This window comes from Entelurus aequoreus, linkage group LG07, assembly GCF_033978785.1.
Source record: "Entelurus aequoreus isolate RoL-2023_Sb linkage group LG07, RoL_Eaeq_v1.1, whole genome shotgun sequence".
NCBI classification, from domain to species: domain Eukaryota; kingdom Metazoa; phylum Chordata; class Actinopteri; order Syngnathiformes; family Syngnathidae; genus Entelurus; species Entelurus aequoreus.
Genome location: NC_084737.1, coordinates 77,610,382 through 77,624,823, shown reverse-complemented (window position 1 = coordinate 77,624,823; position 14,442 = coordinate 77,610,382). Strand labels below are relative to the sequence as shown.

Sequence of the window (14,442 nt, the reverse complement as noted above, 5' to 3'; positions counted from 1 at the left end):
AGACAGCAGATGCTAATTTACAGTCCTCTTAATCGTAATCTTTAAGTATGACCATGTGTGTTATACTTTCCAGACTTGTGTTATAAATACAGAAAGTTCAGGATGCTTACTTGGTTTGCTTCAATGTTAGCTTTCAGTTGCTTCACAGCTTGAATTCTCTTTTCCATCGCCTCTTTCCTCTGCTGCTCTTTAGTAGCTTCTTGCTGCTGTAGCCTAAAGACGACAATCAGAAGGATGATGCAGTAGAGTACAACATCCTGTTAGTGTAACTGGTAGTAACTCGTGCTGTTACCTTCTGACAGTCTTCTTCAAGTACTCGGCTGCAATATTGTGGTCCGTGTGGCTTTTTATTATTTTCTTCTGAGACAGAGTTTCTTCTTTCTCCACAATGTCTGTATGGTTCCTGTCATCACAATACACTGGAGGTTAAATTTGTCTTAATGGTTTCTATTGAGTAAGTAAAAGCTGAAGCACAAAGCAAACAATGGTTGCTTTTGGTATGCCAACATCGTGCACTCACTACTATTGACTTCAAATGGGGAAGACAATCCTTACGTTTTGGGACGTAGACTCTTCAGCTGCAGAGTTTGGTGGTTTTTCCTCTCCTGCTGCAGCCTTTTCACTGCCTTCTGGGCTTTGAGCACCTTGAGGACTTCCTCTTCTTCCTGCACCTCCTGCCGCAAAAAGGAGAACTTTCCGATCTCAAGCTCCATCTCACTCAGCTCCAGTCTGAGTAGCAAGACAACAAAAATATTCTCAATGTATGCGATGTACAGCATGTATAATAATAAAGACGCTGCTGTCAGACAAGTATATCAACTTCTTCTTCAAAGGATCGGCTTTAATTGGCTTAAACTCAGTTGCGTTAACGAAACATTTTTACTTAAAATTGTATTAATTTTCAAAAGGTCATACATAAACATTTAGTGTATTACTAAATATACATAATTTATTTGCTCAGAACTTGCTAACAATATTAGCTTAAGTCTCATTGGGGTGTATTTTAAAGCATAATTTGTCACAGAGTACACCAGTGGCAGTCTCCTCAGTCACGTATGCATTGACCAAATCCTTGACTATACAACAACCAACAACCTGGTAACCATCCGCGGATAAAGTAAAGGAGCACTTGCGGTTAAAAAATTGGTTAAATACTCTGCGTTGATAAGTAATTCATGCAATCATTTTTTGTGATTAATCACAAGCGTTAACTTCCTAAATTTGACAGCCTTAATAGAAACAATAGACTTATCTATGTATTAGTGTTATTATTTATTACAATAACTTGGAACTGAAATTGCCTGGTTGGTAATCATTTGGTGCCTGTACAGCATTTATCACTGAGAAGATGCTGCAGAAAGTGTTATGTAAGCTGGTGATCAGACTGAAAACATGACTGTGTTCAAATAGAGCTACGAAAAACATGAGTGGCTGAGTTGAAGTAGGTGTATTAAGTGTCATTTAGATGATGGGCTACCCAAAGGAAGACATTGTGGGAAATAGACAAATGTGTTTGAGGGCTTGAAACCATAGAGGGATTAGACCAATGGTCCTCAAACCCTTTTCACCAAGTAACACCTCCAAAAACACTTGGCTCTCCAAATACCACCATAATGACAAACCTTAAAATACAGTAGCGTAGGAGGCCTAAGTATTCATTAAAAACAAGGCAGAGGTTTTATTTAGCAAGTATATTTAATATTTTTCCCCTGTAAGATTACACACTGTTTGAACAGTAACACTGTGTTTGAATATAGGAAAATAAAACACTGTACTTTAATCAAGTAATTACTTTGGTGATAGATGGAGCCTGTGTACCACTAGTGGTACATGTACCACAGTTTGAGAATCACTGGATTAGACTTTATGTAGTGCTTTTCTAGACACTCAAAGCTATTTACACCAAAGTGATTATTTACTAACTCCACATTCACACCTTGAAGGTGGTAAGCTACTTTTGCAGCCACTGCTGCCCAAGCCTCTTAAGGCCCAAGCTGTGTGTTTACATGCTTTTTTTAAATTTATCTTTGCTATTTGGGCTTATTGGACCGTAATTAGAATAAAAAACTAAGAATTTTCTTTTTATATGATGTACTTAGTCCATAAGTAACAAACGTGTACTTCATGTTTACTAGTGACATGCTAATTCTTATTTTTACACTTTTTTTTCCAAATTCCATTGTATGTTATACTCTTCTGACACCACCAGTTGGCAGTATAAGTGTCCAAAATAAGGGCCATAAGACCCCAATTCAGTAGTGTACACAACTTTGGAAATAAGAGCTAAAAGGTGCTGTCCACGTATGTGGACACTAAGGCCTTTAGAGGCTAGGGTAGTAGACTGACAGAAACGTGGCTGACAAATTGAACCGATCACCACCAAACATTCATTCACTGTCATACACCAGTGTGGGAGGCACTGGGAGAAAGGTAGGGGAAGTGTCTTGCCCAGGGACACAACGGCGGTGACTAGGATAGCCGAGGCTGGATTAATACCAGGAAGTTTCTGGACGACAGCTCTACCACCTGAGGCATGCCGCAGATACTGAAGCATCAGAGGTGAGTTACTGTATAAAACAAAGTAGAAGGTGATCTACTGGAAATGCACGTTTACACGAGGACAGTGTTATGAGCATGATTCCTCTATTTTTGTGGCTCCATCTGTGGTTGTACACACCTACTGTGCAGAACAGTGGTTCAGTTTGTTAATTCCTGCCAAAACACTTTTCCCTCACGGACACTTACTCTTGTTGCCGTAGCTCATTGTCGGTGTGGGCCTCAATCTCTTCTTCCCTCTGCAGCTCGTAACACAGATTTTTTTGCTCAGCCCGCAGACGACGGAGTGAAATGCTGGAAAATGAGATAAACACATCAGCCAATGCAGAGATTGTAAGAAAACAACTGCAGTTATATTATTATCGACTATATGATCACTAAAAGTCCCCTGGTATGCAAATACGTGTCCATAGAGCTGGTTTAGAGAAAAAAGACGTTATCTTTGTAACTTGTTTGTTCTACTTTTAGGAAAAGAGGCGCTCAAATAGTTGCATTTTGAAGTTCCTCCTTCCTTATTGATACACTGCCTCTGACCTGCCCCTAGCTAAATGAGTCCAATGAACCCCTAAATGGAGGAAAGCTTTGTTAAAAAGAGGCTTCACTACACATTACAAAAAAAAAAGGCCTGGAACTCTGCCAACCATACGCCAGTCAGCTACAGACGTTGGAGCTGTAAATTTGATCACATAGTGTCTCTTTAGGCTAACATAGCATGATGGTGCGGTTAAAATGTTAATGTAATGTTAGCAATGTAGCTCATACATACTTGCCAACCTTGAGACCTCTGATACCGGGAGGTGGGGGGTGGGGGAGTGGGGGGGGGGGGGGGCGCGGTCGGGGGGGGGGGGGGGGGTGCGTTGTTGGGGGCGTGGTTAAGGGTGTGGTTAATAGGGGAGAATATTTACAGCTAGAATTCACCAACTCAAGTATGAAATACTTGACTTTCAGTGAATTCTAGCTATATATATATATATATGTATATATATTTATTTTATTGTACATATAAATAAAATACATATTTGAATTTCAGTGTTTCGGGGGCTATCCAGTAGATGGCAGTATTGTACTGTTTAACTTCTCCTCCGTTCATGACTCGGCCACCGTGTTCAATGGAGAAGTCTGTTTTACAAAATGTACAGGCAACATAATGACATACCCCTTCCCCTTTGAACTGTCCTGGATGAACTGAAATTCTTGTTTCCATTCGTTTTGGAACTTGCAAGCGTATTTCTTCATCTTGCTCATCGACGGCGTCGCCATGTCTGTAACTTCCTCGTTCTTCTGCTTCTTCTCCTTGTTGTGTGCGCAGTTGTGCACTCTACTCTCTAAAAGCCGTAGATGTTATGACGTCGTTGGGCGGGCAAGCTGTTTATATTGTGGGAAAGCGGACGTGAGAACAGGCTGTCCCCACTCAGGTCCGCATTGAGCTGGAGGGGGCGTGGCCTCCAGCTCCGGCTGAATACCGGGAGTTTGTCGGGAGAAAATTTCTGCCGGGAGGTTATCGGGAGAGGCGCTGAATACCGGGAGTCTCCCGCTAAAAACAGGAGGGTTGGCAAGTATGAGCTCATATAACTATGCTAGTGTCGCTAACGTTTGTGTTCTCCTGTCCAACAACTCAAGGGGCCCTAGTGTGCAAAACCCACTTTTCTTACATGTTGGTACCCGTTTTTGGGATCCCCATAAGTCCAGAAAAATTTGAATCAAACCTTGGCGGCATGACAGAGATGTTTCTAAAACAATCTTGCCTTTTACCAATCATGCTCTAAACAAACCGTTGGGAATTTAAGACTTTAGTCAAGTAACTTTACCATGAATTGATTAACGTGGACCCCGACTTACACAAGTTGAAAAACTTATTGGGGTGTTACCATTTAGTGGTCAATTGTACGGAATATGTACTGTACTGTGCAATCTACTAATAAAAGTTTCAATCAATCAATCAAGTATTTGGTCTTAGTTACGTCAGTGCATATCTCCATACCTCCATATTGACACTCAGTGGCCTAGTGGTTAGAGTGTCCGCCCTGAGGTCGGTAGGTTGTGAGTTCAAACCCCGGCCGAGTCATACCAAAGACTATAAAAATGGGACCCAGTACCTCCCTGCTTGGCACTCAGCATCAAGGGTTGGAATTGGGGATTAAATAACCAAAAATGATTCCCGGGCGCGGCACCGCTGCTGCCCACTGCTCCCTCACCTCCCAGGGGGTGATCAAGGGGATGGGTCAAATGCAGAGGACACATTTCACCACACCTAGTGTGTGTGACAATCATTGGTACTTTAACTTTAACTCTATATATGGTAGAGGTTTACCCAAAGAGCTTTGTGCGAGTCCGACATTTTTATTCAGTTTTAGTCCAAAGTTGTAGTCGGTAAGTTCCTTTTATTCTCTATTCTCTTGTTTTAAGGCATACTGGCTCGTACATGCACAAGCATGCTAAAATAGTTGGCTATTGACATTTCTTATAAAAAGTAGCGTACACACTCAAAGTTCAATATTACACGGTAGTTGTGGTCCATAAAATTCCGATGGCGTTTTTCCCGAGATCGCTTTATATAGAAATTCTTATTTTTTACCCTTCTCTATTTGGAAAAGTTATGTGCATAGCTTGACTACCTAATCCTACTTGGTGGATAGTGCCCCCACGTGACGTGATGTGAATGGTGGATTGTGCTCCCACATCACAGAATAGGGTAGGCACTATCCACCAGTAGGTTTGGACATCACTGTGTCGGTATTTTGTTATTTTTATTTAGTTTTATTCTTTTTAAATTTCATTCTTTTTGGAGACTTCCAGAAAGATTTACTGTGTAAGATTGTAAATGCACAATAATTTGGTGGAAAAAAAACAATAATGACTCTGGTAGGAAAAAAACGGGCAAAAGTTCAGGGTCCTCGGCACGATCTTGTTATATATAAAAAGGAACCGTACTACATCGAAATTTGAGTATAGTTCTAACGTATATTTGTCAGTAGACTCCATGTGGAAGCACTGAAATCTACAACATGGCTGACTGGGTGGAGACGCAATTGAAGGGGGCTCGGTCTGGTTGAGGGATTCAGTACATAAATAAGACCGCCCACTAAACGGTGCATTGTAAAGAGACATCAGACAGCAGCTTAAAGATGGTCTTTAAAACAAAATATATGTAAAATTTGGAGCAAAGCGCCACCTTTACAAGTTATGTAGACCACAAGGAGGTGATTTAAATGTAGAAAAAAAATTATAATATGACCCCCTTAAAGTTACGTTGTTGGATGTGATATATAGCCCTTACTTTACTTTGGACAAGTACAATTACAGTTTATATGGAAACAATCCGTCTATTGCAAAAGAAATACACATTCTGTCGGATATAGGAGTGGACACACACATCTCAATGGCATCAAAGCTACAGAAACACAAACGTGTGTTCAAAAAACTAACACGCATAATAGTACAAATGAGGGCTGTAGAAATACTGAGACTTACCATAATTAAAATGGTTAAAAAATACTATAATATGGGACCTTTAAAACAGAAATGTGTTCATTAATGTTCATAAGGAAACTGACTTGTCTTCTTCTGCTTCCGGATGTTCTATTTCATGCTCCAAGACATCCTGCTGCTCCTGTAGACTCCCAATGCGCTGACGTACGAGGTTAAGGGCCTTTCTGGAAATGGAAACAAAGATGAGATGAGACAGACAGCTGGCAAGTGTTGACAGAGAGACACAATCTGAAAGTAGAGTCAACCCAAAAGCATCCGGCTCACAAATTGAACTGTCGCCGCTGCAATGAAAGGAAAACTAATAAAAAGGCCCATACAGCGTACAGTATGCCAACAATTTTATGACGCAGAGTGCTGATCGGCATGAAAAGAAAATGAAATGGCGCACGGCATGTGGTAGGAGTCGCAGATGGGTTAAAAGCTGCGAGTGCTTGAGTTTTATTTCACTCATGTTTGATCGGAGTGCAGCACAGCTCCATGATGACTTTGAAAGATCCCATGTGGACAGAAAATGACAGACACATTTGCTGGGGCTGCATCATGCATCACCGGCTGCTCGAGATGGAAGAAAGGAATAAAGCTGACATTTTTATTTTATTTTTTTCAATCAAGTGAGATGACGAAACGGTTGTTACAGGAATTAACTTCTGGAGCCTTGAGCAAGATATTAGAAACACACATAAGCTGAAGGGCTGTTTTTGTTGCTTAGACCAAACCTGGCTTTCACCAAGGAACACGCCTTCTGTCTCTGGAAGTCGTCCAGCTTGTCCAGGTTCCGCCTCAGCTTGAACATCCGTGCTGTCTCTGCAAAAGTCATGTCTTTCTCGTCTGCAGTTTCACCCACAAGGTCACCATCACTATCATTGTCCCTTGGGGGTAAAAGGAACATTGACAAGAAGGCATTGTTACAATAAAGTCACGGCATTCTTGTAACCCTCAAAGCTTTATAATCATTATGGTCAATGGCGGATGGCCCATTAGTTGCGAAGTCCTACCCCTGCCTAAGACGTTCTAGGGTTTTTTCTACCTTAAAGTAGAGTGGAATGCATAGGGAGTCTCACACTCTATTCGCTTAATTATATTCAAGAACAAAACACAATGAGTACGCCCTGTGTTATTTTCTATGCAAATACACAGACAAATGATTCCCGGGCGCAGCCACCGCTGCTGCTCACTGCTCCCCTCACCTCCCATGGGGTGATCAAGGTTGATGGGTCAAATGTAGAGAATCATTTTGCCACACCTAGTGTGTGTGTGTGACAATCATGGGTACTTGAACTTGAACTTAACATAGTATCTTATTTGGTTTCGATGGTGAGAAGAGGTGCCAGGAATGAGACTAAGTGAGAGTGTGTGTTCAAAATTCGGGCCAAACTAAAGGACATTAAGGGCCAAATTTGGCTCGCGAGCCGCACTTTGGGAATCCCAGCCCTAAAGGCAAAGATGTCCAGTAGTAGAAGAGTTTTTAAAGGGCTTTATAAATAAAGTTGGTATGGTATGGTAAGAGTGACACATGTGGGTGTATTCTGTAGCATGGTCCATTATAGAATACACAATACTGATATAACCCACAAATTACTGCGGGCTATCAAAACAGTGCAATCCAGTGATATCACACCCCGATGAGATGGAGACAAAAGCAGATTAATATTGTCTCAAACAAAATCCAAAAATACTTACTCGGACAACTCGTTTAACCACTCAAGATCAGGACGCTCCTCTGCTTCTTCATCCTTCTTCGTCATCCTTAAAGTCTTAAAGTCAGTCTTTAAATCATCCTCTGCCTTCCCTTGAAGAAACAAACATAGTATGAATCCATCTCTGTCCCAATAAAAGGTCAAATAAACATATGTTCTACTCTCAATGCAACATCAGTTAAAGTTAAAGTACCAATGACTGTCACACACACACACTAGGTGTGGTGAAATTTGTCCTCTGCATTTGACCCATCACCCTTGTTCACCCCCTGGGAGGTGAGGGGAGCAGTGGGCAGCAGCGGTTGCCGCGCCCGGCAATCATTTTTGGTGATATAACCCCCAATTCCAACCCTTGATGCTGAGTGCCAAGCAGGGAGGTTATGGGTACCATTTTTATAGTCTTTGGTATGAATCGGCCGGGGTTTCAACTCACAACCTGCCGATCTCAGGGCGGACACTCTAACCACTAGACCACTGAGTAGGCTAGTACATGATAGACTGACCATACGTCCTCTTTTCACCGGACATGTCCTCTTTTGCGGGGCTCTCCGGGTGGAGTTTCTTAAATGCCTCAAATGTCCAGCATTTTGAGTTAGGGTTGCGTGTATTTTCTATGTACGCTCACGGTTAAGAAGGGGTTGAAAACAAAACAAATTGTGCACGCAGCAGCATTCGTGAGGGAGGGGTAGAGACAGAGAGAGCCATGATAAACGCGCTTGCGTCCCCAGGCTCTGCTTTTTATCCATAGATTTATCCGATTTCATTTTTATTATCTATAGCAGGGGTGTCAAATGTGTGCCCCGGAGGCTATTTGCGGTCCACAGCTAATGTTTTAAAGGCCCACGGCACATTCTAAAAATACTATTAAAATAAACAAAAACATAACAAAAGTGAAATAAAGAAGCTTAAAGGTGAAATGTAATTCAGAAAAAGTTGCAATGTTGACTAATAAAACAATGCTGGGTTTTTTTCTTTCAAACTGTCATTGCTCAAAACATAATATTGAATCAAAATCAATGTTATTATGAATTAATGACCTATCCAAGGTTCCGATTACTTCACATCAAATATTCCACTTAGAAAAATATTTTTGGTGGAAGATTTTGCATATTTTGTGTGTTTGCCATTAAAAACATAGTTTTGTTTGACAAAAAAGGGCGGAAAACAAACAAACAAAAAAACTAAAACATCTTGAAATGAGGGATAGATCTGAAGTTGATGTAGACTGCAGAGATTTAAGCGTTAAATATAAAATGTATGTATGCCCTGGCACAACATTATCATCATTTCATGACCGAAGCAAAACACTTTTTACACTTTTATACTGAAATAAATACACCTAAAACGTATTAAATAAAAACATAGAAAAAACTACTAGCAGCGGTAAAGTTTAGATCCATGAAGGAAAGAAGAAAGTGAATGAATGTTTATAACTGAATACATTTACATATGTATACAAATTTGTATTTTATTTTTATTTTTATTTTTTTAATGAATGAAGTAACGTTTATGACAACCTTTTTCCAAAACACAATATAGAATGTGATATATAACAGGATAATGCGTACATTTATATATTTTTTTCAAAACGCTTACAAAAAAGTGGGACCCTAAAAATTTACTGTGAGACCCCATTTTTATGACTCATTTTGAAAATTCCTAGCACCAACACTGCTGTCAACAGAGGAGGAAAAAATGCTTTATTTAAACAAACATATTATTTATAAAGCAAGTTCGAGTATCATTGGCAAATTTTCACCTAGCTGCCTGCCTTGGCACGCATATATGTGTCCTCTTTTTGGGATTTCAGAATATGGTCAGCCTACTTTAAAGGCCTACTGAAAGCCACTACTACCGACCACGCAGTCTGATAGTTTATATATCAATGATGAAATCTTAACATTGCAACACATGCCAATACGGCCGGGTTAGATTAGTAAAGTGCAATTTTAAATTTCAAACAAAATATTCTGCTGAAAACGTCTCGGTATGATGACGTTTGCGCGTGACGTCACGGATTGTAGCGGACATATTGGGACACCATTGTGACCAGCTATTAAGTCGTCCGTTTTCATCGCAAAATTCCACAGTATTCTGGACATCTGTGTTGGTGAATCTTTTGCAATTTGTTTAATGAACAATGAAGACAGCAACGAAGAAAGCTGTAGGTGGGAAGCGGTGTATTAGCGGCCGGCTGCAGCAACACAACCAGGAGGACTTTGAGTTGGATAGCAGACGCGCTACCGTGAGTACGCAGCTTTGGCTTCTAAACATTTGATCGCTTGCCCGTACGTGCGTGCCGCTATGTGCATGTCACGTACGTAACTTTGGGGAAATATATGTGCTGTATGAACTTTACGGAGGTGAACGGTACTTTGGGCTGTGGGATTGAGTGTGTTGTGCGGGTGTTTGAGTTGTATTGGTGGGTTATATGGACGGTAGAGGGGAGGTGTTTGTTATGCGGATACATTTGTGGCATATTAAATATAAGCCTGGTTGTGTTGTGGCTAATAGAGTATATATATGTCTTGTGTTTATTTACTCTTTTAGTCATTCCCAGCTGAATATCAGGTCCCACCCGCCTCTCACAGCATCTTCCCTATCTGAATCGCTTCCACTGCCCTCTAGTCCTTCACTCTCACTTTCCTCATCCACAAATCTTTCATCCTCGCTCAAATTAATGGGGTAATCGTCGCTTTCTCGGTCCGAATCGCTCTCGCTGCTGGTGGCCATGATTGTAAACAATGTGCAGATGTGAGGAGCTCCACAACCTGTCACGTCACGCTACTTCCGGTACAGGCAAGGCTTTTTTTTAATCAGAGACCAAAAGTTGCGAACTTTATCGTCAATGTTCTCTACTAAATCCTTTCAGCAAAAATATGTCAATATCGCGAAATGATCAAGTATGACACATAGAATGGACCTGCTATCCCCGTTTAAATAAGAAAATGTCATTTCAGTAGGCCTTTAATTGGGTGTTAAACTACATACAAATATATGGATTATGGCTTTCCATACATGTATATCCTTGTTTATGATTAAATAAAACTTACCATCAATGTCCTCATCCGAGCTATTGTGATCAGACTTTAGTTCACAGCTGTCTGACTCCACATCCAAGTCACATCCATAAATGTTGTTCTCCCCCATTTTGCCTGAAAACACATAACTTTGGCTTGACGTTGTAGCAATTACAAATAGGTGATTAAACACTTAATCGGTCAAATGTTTCCCTGTTATTGCGTATCGCGATGCATTCACATCGAACGGGCAATGAGTCAACAGGTTTGTGTTTGTGAAACGCGAGGGCAGCAGGCAAATAAAGAGAAATACCAGTCGACGTTAGCTTGCTAGAACAGTCAAAAAGATATCCAAATATAAGTTACCCGTTCGTTCTTTACTTCCCGCGGCACTGTCTTAACTGCACTTTAAAAAGCTCCCAGTGGCTCGATAAAGACTGCCATGTTTGTTACTGTTTCCTTGGCAACGGGGAGACCGCCACCGGAAGTATATACGCGCCGCGCCGTGGACAGATGCAGATGCCTAATTGGCATTAACCTCAAAATTGTAAAATAAGATGACTTTAGTGAGCTAAATTACGTGTTTATTTATTTATATTAGCTTGTATCCTTCTTCGAGTCAATTGTAAAGGTTTTGTATTCACAACAGTAAGACACGGCTTTTATTTTTCAATTATGCACTAACTTCCTGTTTGTTCTGTTTTTTTCAAATGCCTCGAAGACAACTAATCTTACTTGCTCATTTTTCATAGTTGAGATTATTGTTTTTAATTATACTACAGTATTAATTCCAAACTTAGGTTTAGTACCGAAGTGAATGGTAAATCAATAAATAATTTATAACTAGGGATGTCCGATAATGGCTTTTTGCCGATACCCAATATTGTCCAACTCTTTAATTACCGATACCGATATCAACCAATATATACAGTCGTGGAAATTAACACATTATTATGCCTAATTTGGACAACCAGGTATGGTGAAGATAAGGTAATTTTAAAAAAAATTAACAAAATAAAATAAGATAAATAAATTCAAAACATTTTCTTGAATAAAAAAGAAAGTAAAACAATATAAAAACAGTTGCATACAAAATTGTAAGTAATGAAAATGAGTAAAATTAACTGTTAAAGGTTAGTACTATTAGTGGACCAGCAGCACGTACAATCATGTGTGCTTACGGACTGTATCCCTTGCAGACTGTATTGATATATATTGATATATAATGTAGGAACCAGAATATTAATAACAGAAAGAAACAACCCTTTTGTGTGAATGAGTGTGAATGAGTGTAAATGGGGGAGGGAGGTTTTTGGGGTTGGTGCACTAATTGTAAGTGTATCTTGTGATTTTAATGTTGATTTAATACAATTTGAAAAAAAAAAAAAAAAAAACAGATACTGATAATAAAAAAACCAAAACCGATCATTTCCGATATTACATTTTAAAGCATTTATCGGCCGATAATATCGACAGGCCGATATTATCGGACATCTCTATTTATAACAAATATTCTGTCCCCTCTTATAGTAAGTATTCCATTTTACAGCACTCCAATGTCATTTTGCAGCATTATAACTGATATTCCTAAATTCACAATCAGCAGAAAATGTCTGGACTGGTTGAGGAAGAAGCATAAATGTGTGAGCTTTGCAAAATCTATTGTTATGCATGCAAGATACTGTCTCTATCTGATGAAGTGCCGCTGAAAAAAAAAGACATTGACGTTGCATTTTAGCAGATCACTATTGCACTGGCACAGGTTTTTTTTTTTTTTTTTTACATGACAGCTTTAATTTCATCAGAGAGGGATAAGCGGTAGAAAATGGATGGATGGATGGATGCTAACAACTTTTTTTTGGAAAGTAAATGTTGTAATCTTGTTTTACGGAAATATTTCTATAGTTGTACAAATGGGAACAAAGGAAGACGCAAAAACAAAATGACCAGAAATGATGACATATACTGCATACTTTACACACAAAGTAAACAAGCATCATGGGAATTCTTCATATCATAAATTGCAAATCTAAAGATCAACATATTGCAGTGCAATTCATATTTTATTTCATGGCCTTGATGTATCAATCATCTGTGCCCCAAAATGATAAAAACAAGAGCATATACTTTCAGTCCTGCTATATGATGCTCGTTGTTTCCTCGGATACTGTGCTCCACATTTTTGAGTGATATTCATCAACATTCCCCACGTCAGTCAGCAGAAAGTCACTTTTTAATATCTTCTTGTCAAAGTAGTATAATGCAAAATACGTTGCAGTATAGAGCAATGGTGGCTTGAAATGAAATTCATAAATATTTGATTATAGGACTTAATTCAGTTACTTTTCATAAAAGATTAAGACTTAAATAGTCACACAACAATTATTATGATCCTAGGTAGATAAATCCTGGACAACAGCTCAAACACAGCTAATATAAATGGAAACATTAATATTTATTTAGAATTAGAGAATAAATGGACATATTTAATAACTTATATCCAGAAGAGTTCTGTATTATAATCATTGAGAAAGATGACAGTATAAAATAGAATGTAAGTCAATATTGTATGTATGCATGTGTGTGTATACGTATGTTTATATATACATATGTGTGTATAAACATACATCTACTTAAATCATGAAATATTGGGATTGATATGCTGTACAATTAGGACTAGTATGATTTTCTGTATATGTATGCATACGAGTATGTAGAGATGGGCTGTTTTTGTTGTAGTTGTAGTCTTCTTTTTCTTATTTTTTCAGTTTTTCCTTTTTTAATATATGATATTCACTGTTATCACAGTTTCTTTAAAAAAAAGAAGCATTGTTACAGGACAAGATATTGGCTATTGTGTAATTTTGTGAAAATACTGCAAAAAAATAAAACTAATGAATATATATTATTTTCTTGTCTTTTTGGTCTAATGTGTACTTTTTTTTTATTTTTTATTTTTTACAATTGTATTGTTATGGCTATTGACTGCCGGCAGGTGATTGTCGGCCTGTTGATTCACTTTGTCACTGCATGGAACAAATCACTTTGGCCCACAGAAGCAAATATAAACTATTATTAGTCACCTTGAGACCCTCTCACTGAAACCTGATAATCAGGTTTGAAATCTAGGGTTAATAACGAACTCAGACTTGAACTTTAACAGCCACATAAAGTCAATACCATCAGCAGCTTATTACCACCTGAAAAACATTGTCAAAATCAGAGGAATAATGCCTAAATCAGATTTATAATCCATGCCTTTGTCTCCAGCAGGTTAGACTACTGTAATGGCCTTCTCACTCTCTAAACAAGCCGTAAAGCAGCTGCAGTACATCTAAAATGCTGCTGCTCGAGTCCTGACTAGAACCAGGAAATACCATCACATGAATCCACTGCTTAGGTCACTGTACTGACTTCCTGTTGCTCAGAGAATAGACTTTAAAACAGCTCTCCTTGTGTACAAGTCTTTTCATTGTCTTGTGCCAAAGTGCATCTCTGACAAGTTTTGAACCATGTCGATCTCTGAGAACCTCAGGGAGTGGTCTCCTGCTGGTGCCTACAGGACCAAACATGGTGAAACTGTGTTTCAGTGTTTTAAGCTCTTGAAATCTGGAATAGTCTTCCTGAAGATGTGAGACGGGCTCCAATGTTGGCAATGTTCAAATCAAGGCTGAAAACAC

General features: G+C 39.1%; 1 protein-coding gene across 1 annotated transcript in view; it reads right to left on the bottom strand.

Moving 5' to 3' along the window:
* cfap74 (cilia and flagella associated protein 74) overlaps positions 1-11,241 on the bottom strand; it is a 119,196-nt gene extending 107,955 nt beyond the window's left edge. Inside the window, 9 exon segments of the mRNA XM_062054726.1 lie at positions 111-213; positions 293-403; positions 556-729; positions 2,746-2,850; positions 6,111-6,209; positions 6,762-6,914; positions 7,726-7,834; positions 10,796-10,897; positions 11,129-11,241. Coding sequence (XP_061910710.1) covers positions 111-213; positions 293-403; positions 556-729; positions 2,746-2,850; positions 6,111-6,209; positions 6,762-6,914; positions 7,726-7,834; positions 10,796-10,892 — 951 coding nt within the window. The 5' untranslated portion in view covers positions 10,893-10,897; positions 11,129-11,241.
* Between the last annotated feature and the right edge of the window lie 3,201 nt (positions 11,242-14,442).